The 14,576-nt window shown below is 45.7% G+C and overlaps 1 protein-coding gene across 2 annotated transcripts; it reads right to left on the minus strand.

Moving 5' to 3' along the window:
* Positions 1–1,024: 1,024 nt before the first annotated feature.
* On the minus strand, positions 1,025–13,755 carry HEY2 (hes related family bHLH transcription factor with YRPW motif 2). Of its 2 annotated transcripts, none has more exons than XM_072764954.1 (5): positions 13,575–13,755; positions 11,228–11,306; positions 11,010–11,093; positions 8,665–8,746; positions 1,025–4,586 (listed from the first exon to the last, which is right to left on the minus strand). In XM_072764954.1, exons 1-5 carry the CDS (start codon positions 13,655–13,657, stop codon positions 3,970–3,972), a joined length of 945 nt encoding a protein of 314 aa, XP_072621055.1. In that variant the 5' UTR covers positions 13,658–13,755; the 3' UTR covers positions 1,025–3,969. The 2 variants fall into 2 exon arrangements, with proteins under 2 accessions (XP_072621055.1, XP_072621059.1); XM_072764958.1 differs by lacking the exon at positions 13,575–13,755 and adding an exon at positions 13,163–13,313.
* Positions 13,756–14,576: the final 821 nt, after the last annotated feature.

Consider the following 14,576-nt stretch of genomic DNA (forward strand, 5'->3'; position numbering starts at 1 on the left):
CTAGAAAATCTCCCAGCCTTCTGCCCCATTTTGCAGTTCTCTAAAAGGAGACTGCTTTATAAGGTATTACATAAAATTTGTTCGTATCAACTAAATTGTTTTCGTTTTGTTTTGTTTTGTTTTTGTTTTTAACCTTTAGGTATGCATATAGCTTTTAACTTTTGGGGAAAACCAAATTTCAAAAAAATGTCACCTTTTTCCTTTAATCCTGCCAAAAATCCCTTGAGTTAATTTTGGAACTAATTTTTGCATAAATAAAAGCCACCAATACATTAAACTTTAGAAGTTCTTTTCCCCTTGGACCATAGAAACTAATTTTTTTTTCTATTTTGGGAGCAAACATAAAAATTACCACCTCTAAAGGTGGAACACCACTTTCACAAAACATTGAATCCAAGATGGGAAACAGTTGTTAAAAAGAAACAACAGGCCAAAAATGGAGTCCCTTGTGCAAGCCCCTCATCAGCAAAACAAGACGTAATATCTGACCTTTAACCAGTCAATCTGGAAATAACCGATCAGTACCAGTGAAGTCATCTGCATGACAGATCCCCGCCCCTTCCCCCAAAGGAAGGTGACCTTGCCAGAAACAATACTCTTTGTTACAGACTTCCTTTTTCAGCTCCCTTCTGCCTATAAAAGCCTTTCATTTTGTACAGCTTCTTCAAGCTCCTTTCTATTTGCTAGATGGGATGCTGCCCAACTGCCTAATTCATGAACTGTTGACTAAAGCCAATTTGATCTTTTAATTTACTTAGTTGAATTTTGTTTTTTGACACAGTGAAATGTGATGTTAGTAGCTGATGATATGAAACATTTATCAAGAACCAATTAACTTCCCATGACCAAAATTACAGACAACGATTATCTTTCAGAACTACGACAACCCTTAGCAACTACGTGGCAAGTTGTTTTGCAAATATTTTAATCATTTAATTAGAAAAATAACAAACCATAAGTACCTGGGAAGGAAAAACATAGAAGAAAAAAAGAGGACAAGAAAGGGAGGAAAGGAGGAAGAGGATTTATCTTAAAATATTTAATCAAAATTAAAAATAAAAATTCCTGATCTCTAAAATGGTTTACATTCCAAAAAAGGAAAGGAAATGCTTTGAATGCTGACATTACAACAGGCACAGAATCAGCCATTAGATCTTAAAATAAGAATTATTTCCATGCCCACTGTCCACAAATCATGATGAAAAAGCAAACTTCAAATATTACTAAATCCATTTTCTTATTTACTACCTAATTCCATCAGAGCTAATTGAAGATACAATAACCACAGAACTTACAGACAGGAGAAACAAAGCGATCTGGTTTTGCTCATTTTTTTTTTTTTAATCCACTTACAGACAAAAATTAGAAAAACTATATACTTAATTTTTCAAAACTACAATAATGTAAGACACCTTGTACTTTTTCCTTTAACTGTGAGCATAATTGATACGAATAAAAACATTCTTTTTTTTTTTTTTTTATTCTTTTTTCATGTTTGGCCCAATAGCTTCAGGAACTGAAATAATCTCTTCTAGGCTTCATCGAAGAAGGAGAGATATGTGCATAATTTCTACAGCATCAAAAAAAAAAAGTTTCATTGAGGTAGGTACAGAGGATTCACCATCAGGAAGCATGTATATGCTTAATCACGTATGCATGTGATGTTTTAAAAACCCTCTACAAACATTTTTGAGTTATAAAATGTATGACACATTCTAGCTTATTAGCCTAGGTTCAGTTTACTATTATTTGGAGTTCTTGTATTTGCACTTTTCTTCCAAGAACACGGTTGAGAATAAAAGGCAGAGGAAACTGATCACTTCCTGTCTCCAAATAACGTCATACCCGCCTATGCTTAATTGATTTACAAGCTCAGATAAATGTTATTTTCAGGCAAGCTGTGAATTATATTAAATGACTCTGAAAGAGAAAAAGAAAAGCCACGGCTTAAGTTGTTAGTGAAGGAAGGCCTTGCTTGAAATTCATGTCAACTTTCCATTCTGCAAAGCAACTCATCCACATAAAAATAGTCAAAAAGGACTTCATTTAATTAGTGATATGTAGACTTTTGCATAGAAAAAAGGTTACAAAGTAATGCAAAAAAGACTAGGTACAGTAATTTTAAAACAAATATTTAAAAAAGTATAATTTTGCATAATGTTTAACATTCTCATAATGTTTATTGCTTTCTCCACACAGCAGAGAAATGAAGTGCATAATTATACATGCTGTGTCTTTATCTTTCAAACATAAACTCTCACGTGCTCAATTTCAATGTATTAAGAGATTATTTTGTCATTTAACAAAATAAAAAAGAAAAACACCACTATGTAGCACTAGTCTAGGCATGAACAAAAATAATTTATGTACATCCCATTGTATACATTCACCTTGATTTGGGATCAAATGCAATCATGAGCTTGACAAAGAGCATTTAAAAATCGTGGCTTTTCTCTTCCCAATGCTCTCTCCCTGTCTCATCACCTCCAGAAATGCAACCTTTCCCAAAGGGTGACAAGAATAGATATTACACATTATCAGGACAAAATGAAGAGGATAAATATGTAAAAATAGTCCAAATGAAACAATAAATTAAACTTTTACAAACTGGAGAATTTTCAAGTTGGCCTGAATCAAATAGCTTCAGGTGGGCACACGGTAGGCAACGCTCTCAGGTGCACTCTCTACACGTATGGTTTACATAAAGAGGCACCATATTTTGAGCCATAAAAAATAGTGCCCCTGGGGCGGGGTGGGGGGGGTGGGGGACGCTTGCAGGCAGGGCAGCAATGGTGCTTAATCCGAGCAATGATGGAATAATTGCTTATACCAATGCATTGCAAAATGTCGCCACTTGGCAGGCAAGTCTGTACAAAAAAAGCCAACTAAGGATAAAACTAGTTTTTTTTCAACTTGAAAATTATTTTCAGCAATCCTTTTGGCCAATAAAAACCTGTTGGTTTCAACAGAGTACTCTTTTCTGGCACTTTATTAAAACGTCTGCAGCCTAATGCAAGCCTTCGGTGGCTTTCCTTTCTTACCCTCACCTCTATGCTCTTCTTGTGCAACGTCAGCTAATTCAGAAGAAGACTTTTACTAGCTCAGGCACTTATGAGACACGCATATGCTTTTCCATCTAGGGTCGAGAGAATCCAGTCAGGGCTTTTTTTTTTTTTTTTTTTGGTGTTGTTGCTTGCGTTTGTATTTGTTTTTCATCCGCAATTCACACCTTCTGACGCACTGCTGGATGGTACAGTCCACGTATTTTTCCAGGAAACGTCAACATAGAAGACCAGTGCCAAGTTCTCAGAAAGTTGCTGAGGTCAGCGACCCAGGCTGCCTTCTTTTTTTTGTTTGTTTTTGTGTGTGTGTGTTGTTTTTCTTCCCCAATTCACACCTTCTGATGCACTGCTGGATGGTACAGTCCATGCATTTTCCAGGAAAACATCTACATAGGAGACCAGTGTGGACTTCTCAGAAAGCGGCTGAGGTCAGTGACCCAGGCTGCTGCCTTTTTTTTTTTTTTTTTGCTTTTGTGTGTGTGTGTGTGTGTGTGTGTGTGTGTTTCCCCAATTCACACCTTCTGACGCACTGCTGGATGGTACAGTCCATGCATTTTCCAGGAAAACATCTACATAGGCGACCAGTGCTGAGTTCTCACAAAGTCGCTGAGGTCAGTGACCCAAGCTGCCTTCTTTTTGTGTGTGTGTGTGTGTGTGCTGTTTTTCTTCCCCAATTCACACCTTCTGACGCCCTGCTGGATGGTACAGTGCATGCATTTTCCAGGAAAACGTCTACACAGGCGACCAGTGCGGGGTTCTCAGAAAGTGGCTGAGGTCAGTGACCCAAGCTGCCTTGAACGAGACAAGAGAGAGAAGCAAACAAAGGGACAAACAGGTAGCAGCCCACCTGGGGGGGGGGGGGGTCTGCGTCTCCCACGGCCTCCCGTCCCCGCGCGGCCCGCGCCGCCTAGAAGGCTCCCACCTCGGTCCCCCAGGGCCGGTAGGGTTTGCCGCCCGCCCCCCCGCCCGCGGGCTGCGGGCCCGCCGCCGCCGCCACGGCCAAGGGCGGGCTGATGGTGGCGGCCGCCACGGCCGCCGCGGCGCTCGGGGGCAGCCCCGGGAAGGCGCCCGCGAAGGACAGGGGCAGGCTGTGCGCCGCGGCGGTGGCGGCGGCGGCGGCCGCGTGCACGGTGGCCGACAGCGACAGCAGCGGCGCGCAGGCGGCCGCGGCCCCCCCCGCCCCCGCGGGCAGCCGCAGCGCCGAGTCGGCGTGCGCGAAGGCGGCGAGCAGCGGCGCGGGCCCGTCGGGCGCGGGCAGGCCGGGCGGCAGCAGCGCGGGCAGCGGCGGGAGCGCGGCGGCCCAGGGCTGCGGCGGCGGCGGGGGGCGGGGCGCCAGCGACGACGTCACGGCCGCCGCCTCCCGCTGCGAGGCGCAGGTGCTCAGGTGCGACACGAGGCGCGCCCGCAGCGGGTCGGAGGAGTCCAGGCCCTCCACGGAGCTCAGGTAGCGCGCCACCTCGCCCAGGCACTCCCGGAAGCCGATGCTCATGAAGTCCAGCGCCAGGGCGTGCGCGTCGAAGTAGCCTGGGGGGGGGGGGGGGCGGGAGAGCCGGGGCGTCACCGCGAGGCCCCCCGCCCCGCCCCGCATCCCGGAACGAGCCCCGCGGGAGCGGCCGCAGGTGCGCGCTGCCCGCGGGAGGCGCACGGCCAGGCCGCAGTGCGCGTGCGCGCCAGGCACAGCGCCGCCTGCTCCGGCGGCCCGGCCGGAGCCCCCAGGTGCACACAGCTCCGTGCAAATAAACGGGGGCGGGGCCGGGGGCGGGGGCGGGACGGTCCTCGCCTTCTCTGCTGCCGGGCAGGGAGGCTCCCCAGGAACTGCAGGGGCCCTGCTCTGGGGATGAGAGGGTGCATCTCGAGCATCCTCCCTCTTGGCCTTGCTCACAGAGACGTGCAGTGCGTCTCAGCAGCTGGAGGACTTTTTTTAAAAAATGTGCTAGAATCTGGGGATCCCTGGGTGGCTTAGCGGTTTAGCGCCGCCTTCAGCCCAGGGTGTGATCCTGGAGACCCGGGATCGAGTCTCCCATCGGGCTTCCTGCATAGAGCCCGCTTCTCCCTCTGCCTGTGTCTCTGCCCGCCCCCCCCCCCCCCCATCATAAATAAATTGAAAAACATGTGCTAGAATCTCTGAATAAATCCATCAGTGCTTCTTGACTCATGACCTTGATCAAAGGGAAAACCGCCTGTCATTTACTCTGTATGAAAAAAAAAATCTGATGAAAATGAACATTGTAGGGGAGGGTTTGCTCATCTGAAGATCCCATTTTTCTGTTCAGGCAATAATAGCCTGCTGGACTGATACGAGATTCCTACAGCTCCTCGCTTTCCTGAGATTCAAGCATCCACCTCCCTCACTGGCTAACTTCTATTTTCCTGGCATCCACCCTAGGGGGAAAAAATGTGTATTGATTTTTCGGTGTATATGCATGCAAACTCCACACCTAAGGTTGCTACCGTAAAAATGGCTGGAATGGAGTCTTATTTACGAGAATCCCTTTTTATCCAAAGGGTAATACATTAGATAGAAAATAGTGATGTGCCATTACCAGTGCCAATTCAGAGTAGAATACTAATCAGACACTTGAGGAAGTGGCACCACTTGGAATGAGTGACCTCTAATGTGCACAAATGTATCCTTTTCAGATTCTTTCCCATTTGCAACATTTTTTTTTTATTTTTTATTTTTTAGTGACTTCCAAATTAAAAACTCAGTTTTGGGATATGGGTGTATGTACAAATGAGAAATCTTACATTCAGTTATTTTTACCTAAGGCATTTACTACGTTATCTTTTTCATGTTTCTGATGATCAAAGTATTACCTGTTTCATTTATCATCTGCTAAAACTTAAACCATCTTATTCTGTGACCAAAGCATTTGAGAAATAATGGTCACAAACTTCCAAAGCTAGAATATCAACAGAAATCTGGAAGTGCCAAAAAAGACAGTTGGGGCAAAAATACACACCATTAAAACAGTAGCAACAATAGCACAAAGCTGATATAAGAGAATATCATGAAACGTGGAAGATCAGCAGCAAACCTAGTTATCATCCCAGGACTTCGGCTTAGTTAGCAACAGGGTCCCTGGGATTAAGAGGGAAAGCTCTCCCTGAAGAAAGGCATCTCCACAGAAAGGTTTCACAGGAGAACCCTCAGGGTTCTTTGTTGGGCTTTTCAAGCTTCTAATTTTCATGAGAGAAGGAGGGATGCGATGAACAGAAGACAGTCTAGAAACACAGAGGGATCTAGATATTTAAGTTACTCTTCTAAATCCTCTCTAGAAGCTATTGCAATACCAAGACGGACAGTAAAGAATGAACCAACAGAATTGGAACCCCGGGGGCTTCCAAGAATTTTCATGAGTGGGCACAAAGTGATTGAAATTTGTGGTCGGCCAGCTGTATATTGTTATATAGGGCTGAGTTCTCTGTTGTGTATTAAGGAATATAAATTGTGCAATTTCTATTCTATTGCCGAACACAGAGGGAAATGACCATGAGCAGCTGTCTCTTGGGAATAATCTTGGGCCAATAATAAAAGCATCCTGGTCCGTATCACTTCCCTGTGCCATCACTGCTGTATGGCTTTCAGTGAATAAACTCACAACCACCTTGTGAGGCAGGCACTATCACTGTCCTCATTGTACAGATGAGGAAACGGGGGCTCCAAGGGGGTAAGGAGTGTACCCTGGGTCACAGGGCTAATATACGCAGAGCTGGGATTTGAAACCAGGCATCCGGACTGCAGAGTCTGTGCCCTCCACCACTACACCGTGAGGCCCCCGCAGCACTTGTGAGTCTTGGATGATGTGAGCTCACATTGCCAGCCCCTCCTCTTCAAGGCCCACACTTTCTCCTGTGGATGACCTCTCTAATGCCTTGGCAGCCAGGAGACTTGTATGGAACTTGCTTGGTAATGTCTGTTCACAAACTATTCTGGGATGAATTTTAGGACTGTTCAGGTAGCCAAGAATAGCAACCAAGAATGGAACTTAGCTTTTATAATAAGGAGTAAGAACAATATTACGCTTTAGAAGTATAGCTCATGCCAAATATTTGAAGCCCTGATAAGAATTCTTAGCCTTGTGGTGGACATCACCGAGAGAGGCAGAGCAATCGAACTGCTGTTTCTGCACCATCACTGACTCAGTCAGTCTCCTACACTCCGGAGGTGGCAGGTGCAGGGACAGAATCACGGGGCTGGAGGGGCTTTAGAGCTCAGAATGAATGCAGTGCAGGCCTCACAGTGCAGCAGAGCACTTCTGTCTTGGGTTAGAGGTGAGGCAGTGGCCACTGAGCTGGATGGATCACTGGTTTCTACGATTTCATCCAGTTCTCTACTCTGTGATATAAGAGTTTTAGCATCCTATGCTGAGGATCTTAATGCTTAGAAATACAATTCCATACCCATTCAGGATGGTTTCTGGAGAAGGTGCAATTGAGGTTAAGTCAAACCATGAGGGCTTCTCTTTACAGCGACCACATCCCCCTCTTCATATAGTTAAAAAGACTGTGAAGGAAGGCCAGGGCTGTGTTCCACAGGTCCTCAGCTATATGGCCATGCTGGACTTAAATCCTGAAGGACTTCCACAGCAGTTGGTAAATGGCTATTTCCCTCCAAAGTCTTGCCCCTGCTCCAATGTCGGGCATGCTGTGATAGGACGTTATGAAAGGCTAATCCTGAGCAGAGAAGCTGCCGTGGTGGAGGGCAGCACTCAGGCCCTGGTGGTGGTGGTACCCTCTGCCTACCCAGCTGTCAAATACCTTAAATAACAAAACACTCTTGGTTAAGGTGAACACAAAGGCCTGCTTGACAGGTGGAAAGGTACTCAAGTCTGAGTAATGTGTGAGAAGACGGATCACACCTGAATCTGAATGAATATTACAGCTTTCAGGATCTCAAGACTATTTTTAACATGACAGGAGGGTCCATCTCTGACTTCTGGATGATTCTTTCCTAAATCACTCTCTAGTACAGAAGACATCTCTCCAGGCCACCGGGCCCAGGGTACCCGTTCCTGTTTGCCCTCTGCAGGAATGACTCCACTCCATTAATAGTTTGCAGCTACAGAGATTCACTATCCACACTTCAACTGCTCTGTCTGGTATCAACTCGAGACCGACCAAAATATGAAAATAATTTTGAAGTCAATTCCTCTGGAATAGCTGCATTATGTTGAGTCCTAGTCTTGATTTAAGGAGGAGAGGGGTGTTTCGGGGGAAGGGAAAGAAGTGAAAAAGATTGCCTTTAACCTCCTGTTTATGTTTGGATGTTTGTGTGTTTGTTTTGTCTTTCTGTACAGATTCCAGCATGTGCTTCTGAGGTCCCAAACAAATCTGTGACCAGGCTGCTGTGAATGAAGCTTTACTCCCACAGTATTATGAAAGCAAACACAAGCCCAGGGTCAAGTGCTTCTTTTGTTCCAGAAGTTCTTTCCCACGAGTTCAATCCTGCCATTAGCATTGATTTCCACAGCTTTAATCTGGGACCTCCTATCTCAGCTTGTTAAAGAACTGTTCAACTATGACTTTCCTATACTCTTGGGGGGGGGGGGGATGAAAAGAGAAAGGTGGAAAGGGGGTAAAAATGAAGTCACCTACTTACCTTTACCCCCAGTTGCCTGAAGCATCTTCAAATGATCTACCGTCATTTGCAGTATTTCAGCTTTCTCTAACTTTGCAGATCCCTGCATAAACAAATAATAAAGTCTTAGAAGTTCTATGGAAACTGATTTGGAACATTTTACGCTGGATTCTCAGTTTTTCTTCTCACGAGAAAATTCGAAGTTTAATTGTTTTTCACAGAAACATCTGAGTTCTTTGCAAACTTTACGTGTAAACGATAATTACTATGTCATGCCCAATGACAGATATTTGCCAATTTATCTTTTAAAGATGAAAAGGCCTAAGAAATAAATTTTTAATCATAAGAATAATTATATCCCTAAGATCACTATGCTGAAACGATTCTTGACATTTGCAAAAATCTCAAACCTTACATCCAATCTCTATCCTGTATTTCATTAAGGGACTTCCAATAGTCTTATATAATGTTGCAGTCTAGATCAGTTGACTCTGACTCTGAAGGATAAGGAAACAGGACCTTTGCAAATTAGATTTTTTCAAAAATAAAAAGTTCTAATAAGTCTTTAAGGCACACCGCTGGTAAGCATACACAAAAATAAAAAAGGGAAGTCTTTTAAGGGTTTTTCTTTTTTCCAAAAATTACCAGCAGGTGTCACTGTAAATTCCAAGATCATAAACAAGAAAGCATAATTTACTACCTATCTAGTAAGCATCAGAAGTGCTTAAAGATATTTGAACTCTTTAAAATAGTTCTTAATGTCTTGGAAATAGATCTACATGTCCTACTTTTTAAAATAAGGCAATCTCTGGAAACCAACTAAAATACAAATGTGCCACCTTGAACTGCCTCAGAGGACTGTGGGTGGCTTCTAATTTCTTGGAAAAGCCAAATAATTAAATCAATATGTCTTTTTGAAAAGGAAACTGAAGTTTTTTTTCAGGTTCCTATGCTCTACTTGTTTTGTGAAAATTATCAGCACCCTGTACATGGTGAGAGTGCCAGAGTTATTTAAACTGCTAGAAAGAACACTCTTCTAATCATACTGTGACAGGGCCAGCTCACTAGGGTTGGTAGCCAAGCTTGGCAAATGGGAAAGCCAGTGTTTATGGTAACTAACTGCCAAACAACTGAGGTTTGCTTTTAAGGTTTGTTTTAAGTCGACATTTAAGGAAAAAAAAAAAAAAAAACCTAACAAACTAAGGGGGAGAAAAATCACCAAACTGACTGTTCTTCAAAACTGCATGCATCCCAGTCCTCAAAGTGAAAACACGGATTTGTTCTGATATTTTCATTTTCAGCCTACTGTCATTAAAAATGCTACTAATCAAAACTACAAATTCCGCGTTACATTTAGCTTACTAAAGTCAGCTGTAGCATATAGGTGTCTTTTTTCTCTCAAAAATGTGTAATCGAGAGCATAGTACATCTTGTACTTCTGTCAATTTTCAATATTTCCATGAAGATGTATAGTAGTTTCAGTGAAAGTGCCTAATCACAAAATTGCAGTTTCTGGATAATTTCCAAGGGCTTTGTAGGGCTTGCTGTATGTTTGTGGTTCATGAAGTAAACAATGAAATGAAATAAACAAACAACTACCCTATTTGAATTAAATTGAAAGTATTTTCAATGGCATATGATGCCATAGTCTTTGAAAGATGCTCTTAGAAATCTGTGCCATCGTGGCAAGAGATACAAAACTTTTCCAAAACGACAGAGGAAGATTTAAACACTTGGCTTCTTCCTCTTCTAAGTGTGCAAAATCGTTTTCTTTAAAAGGAAATTTATGGCTAGTTTTATTTTTACCAAACTTCCAAAAGAAAATGGTATTCCCGAGTGGAATAGCATTCTATTAATCCAGGAATTAAAAATGAAACCAAGTGATTTTGTAAAACAAAGCAAAACTAAAACAAAAACCTCGTATTAGTATTATCATTTAGGAAATAGAGCTAAAGATGTTACTTCCTGGGCTTTAGTTATGTTTAAAATCAAAAGCAGTTTTTTTTTAACCGTTTGACACAAAAATGAAATTTCACAGGATATATTTTTTAAAACAGTACGACGTACAGCTCAGTTTTAAACAAAACCACTACTGGTCTTCATAGAAAGAACAGAGAAAGCATGAACACTGTTACCCTTAAGGGAAAAATAAGCCGAAGAATGGAAATGTTTTTCAACTTCATGATGGATTATGTTTTTAATAGTTTTGCCACAACAAAGCATTTTATTGAAATAGCTGCTCTGTGCCAGATCAGGGCACATACACCATTATTTTAATGAGCTTTAACAAGAACCCACATTCCCAGATGAGAGAATCAGATTTTTTGAGCCTTTTGGTGGGGTGGTTAGGGGTGAGGGTAGCTTACTTGTTTTTCAAAAGCAGTTGGCACCAGTCGTCTCAACTCAGATAAACTGTTATTTATCCGATCTCGCCGCCTTTTCTCTATTATCTATCCCAAAGGAAGCAAAACAACAACAAAAGTTTATGAAGACACAAATGATAAAATTACTCCTAATGTTAGAATTCAACTGTTACACATTAGGCTGGACTACATGAAATAAAAGGGAAAAAAAAATCACATACCCCTCTCCTTTTCTTTCTTGCCATAATCTGAGATGTTGTTGTTGGGGAATTTGATCTAATCACAGAGCTAGTACTTTGCCTATGAAATAGGAACAGTATGTCAGGTGCTGCATTAACATAACAATGGCTTCTTCTGGGTACTTCATGGCACCCATTAAATATTGAGTGATTGCACAGTACAGGTCTGTGTTGTTTCACTCTTAATTCTTACTTTTAACATACTTTGTTTTCAGGTAAGAATCATGCCCCTTCCCCTTTTTTTAACCAGTCACCCGGACACCAAATCCACTGGCAAAAACATCCCTAAAGTTTTAAGTCTTGCAGTGAAAAACTTACAAGCAGTCAGGTGAGAAGTCAGATCTTAGGACTTCTCGGTTCCACTCATAAATGTTTCTTAAAACTTAACTACTCTCCAATAGCATCCCTCCTCCGCCCTCCCGTCAGACATACTAGACAAAGCAAAGCTGTTTTGAAATAAAGGCCACGTTTAGCACCGCTATCAAACAGATAGACAGTCATCACATGTCAAACCGTTGTCCCCAGATGCAATCTTCAAAATAAACAGAAGTCAAACGTTAACTATTTCAAAACTTAGAGCTCACGGAAAGAAAAAAAAATATATGACAAATATCATGTTTTGCGTGCTAATCTTCCAAAAGAAGGTCCCAAGTTAAATCCAGGGAAATTAAAATCGGATCAACTGCTAGGCAAACGTTTTACTTTGAGAAGGAAACTGGAGGTATCCCCTAGACTTCAGCCTAAGCGTAAACCTCCAGGCGCTGCGATCCATCTTGAGTTCACTAGTGAAAAGATACTTTGTATCGAAAGTTCAATCAAATCACTTTGTCACCTACAGCTCCTTTCCAGCATCCTTTCCAGTTTGTACATGTTTCTCTTCATAATTCACGGTTTCTATGCTTCTTTATGTTCTCAAATTCTCCGGGTTCCTGTTATTTGTTCTCTTTCATTTTAGCACTGTTGCACACACCAGGTTCTTATTACCTCACCTTCTCACTTCTGGATCTGATTTCTGAATTAAGTGTCCCCCTCAGTCCCACACCATCCCAACCTGGTTTCGCCTTTCACATGACTTCTGTGGTGCAGATCTTATTTTTTAGGATGACGCACACTTTCATAATGAAAAGATAACTCTGCAAACAAAGTTTCACGTAAATAAATGTCTTTGCTGCTGCTGCTGCTGCTGCTGCTTTCACACTTTGGTCCGTCTGTGCTCAGAAGAGCGACGCGGAGAGAAAACCAGTCTTCCGCAGGTAGCAAGAATTTTGCTCTTTGAGTGGCAGCTGCAGATAAATAATTAAGCAGCTTGCGGGGATGCCAATTAGAGGCAATTATCGTTTGACCCGCCTTGGCATTAAAATGCCTCGGTAATCTCACTCCGTCGCTGCAAAGTGGAGGTCTGGCTTCTGCGGTCCCGACCCCGCTCTTTTGCAGACTGGAGGACCAGCAGCCCTGAGAGGTGATCCACGCCCCGAGCGGCCCCGGCCAGCGTCTGTCATTCACCCGCCCGTCAGCCCGCTCACGCAAAGTCAACCAGGAAAAGTCTGAGCACTGCAAAATCCGTAAGTCTTAACCCTGCAAAAATCCTTACGTCTTGGAATTGCAAAAATCCTCCAGTCTTAAAATTGCAAAAATCCTTACGTCTTAAAATTGCAAAAATCCTTACGTCTTAAAATCGCAAAAATCCTTAACGTCCTAAAATCGCAAAAATCCTTACGTCTTAAAATTGCAAAAATCCTCAAGTCTTAAAACTGCAAAAATCCTCAGATCTTAAAATTGCAAAGATCTTCAAGTGTTAAAATTGCAAACGTCCTCAAGTCTTAAAATCGGAAAGATCCTTACGTCTTAAAATCGCAAACATCCTCAAGCCTTAAAATCGCAAAGATCCTCAAGTCTTAAAATTGCAAAAATCCTTACGCCTTAAAATCGCAAACATCCTCAACGTCTTAAAACCGCAAACATCCTTAAGTCTTAAAATTGCAAATTGCTTTTCATTTCTCCCAAAGCGGAGTCTTCTTTTTAGTCTCCCGGAAAATCGGGAAAAAAAGAAAAAAAAATCCCAACACTCGGTGCACCGGGTCTCCGCGCGGCGGGCCCCGGGAGCGCCCGCACAGCCGGGGGCGGGGGCGCCGCAGCGCTGACAGCGGGGACCCCCCCCCACTCCCGCGCCGCGCTCCGGCCGCGGCCCCGGCCCCCGCGCCCCACCCCCGGCCGCAGCCCCGGCCCCCGCCCCACCCCGGCGCACGCTCGCCCCCCGGGCGCCCGGCGCTCCCGCTTCCCCGGCGGCGCTCGGCCGCGGCGCGGAGGAGCCTCGGGCGCCCGCGCTCACCCCGAGTAGTTGTTCTCGCTCCCCACGTCGATGGTCTCGTCCATGTCGCTCTCGGAGGTCGTCTCCTCGCACGGGCGCTTCATCGCGGCGCGGGGCGCAGCGCCCTCCCGGCGGCCCCCGCCTCCTCCCTCCCGCCCGCTCCGGGCCCGGGCAGGCGCGGCTCCCGCGGCGGCGCGGTCGGCTCCTCGCGGCTCTTTCCCACGCCGCCGCCGCGCTCGGCCGCAAGAACCGGCGCCGGCCACGCCCCCCCCGCGCGGGCGGGGCCCCCCGCGCCCTCCCGCCCCGCCCACCCCGCCGGGTCCCGCCTCCCCGGAGCCGGCGTGGCCCGCGATTGGCTGCGGCCGGAGGGGGCGGGGCCGCGCTGGCCAATGCCCGCGGAGGGCCTCCTGCCGAGGCGTGGGAACGCAGCCGCGCAGCTCGGCTCCGGGAGCGGCGCGCGCGGGCGGGAGAGGCGGCGGCGAGCGTGCGCGCGGGGCCGAGGATGCCCCGGGGTCGCCGCCCTCCGCCGCCGCCCCCTGCGCCGTCTGACCGAGAAGTTCCCGTCCCGGGTTTAAAGCTTAACCCCGAGCGCGTGGCCGCGTGTGAGCGGGCGTGCAGCGACGCGGGGAGGCGCCGCGGCTGTGCCCCGTCTGCACCAAAGCTGCGGCGGCCTGACCCCGACGGTCACATTGGCCCTCGGCGGGGGGGCGGGGTTTAGAAAAAAAAAAAAAAAAAGCTTAAATCAAAATCGCTTTTCTCCCGGGCAGCTCCCGAGGCTGCTTCTGCGGCCAGATAAGGACGTGCGTTAGCCCCCCTCCCCCCGCAGGTCCTTAATTCACCGCCGGCCGTCGGCGGGTCGCAGCTCTGCAGCCCCGTGACGTTGCATTTGCTCCAAATCAGGTTTTTACGTCCCGCCCACAGGGCTGTGCGCAGGGGCCTCCGCGGGGTGGACGGTGAGCCAGCCGCGTCCGCGCCGGTGGCGCCAAACCCTAGACCCCGGGACGCAGGTATTTCAGGACGCAG

The sequence above is a fragment of the Vulpes vulpes genome, chromosome 1 (assembly GCF_048418805.1).
Source record: "Vulpes vulpes isolate BD-2025 chromosome 1, VulVul3, whole genome shotgun sequence".
NCBI lineage: Eukaryota > Metazoa > Chordata > Mammalia > Carnivora > Canidae > Vulpes > Vulpes vulpes.

What these genes read in the sequence shown, in the direction of transcription:
- HEY2 (XM_072764954.1), bottom strand. Translation starts at nt 13,657, where the DNA reads ATGAAGCGCCCGTGCGAGGAGACGACCTCCGAGAGCGACATGGACGAG. An exon ending in AGCGAGAACAACTACTCGGG is followed by an intron (nt 11,307 to 13,574) that starts GTGAGCGCGGGC and finishes CCTATTTCATAG; the next exon opens with GCAAAGTACTAGCTCTGTGA. An exon ending in TCAGGCAACTGGGGGTAAAG is followed by an intron (nt 4,587 to 8,664) that starts GTAAGTAGGTGA and finishes CCCCCCCCCCAG; the next exon opens with GCTACTTCGACGCGCACGCC.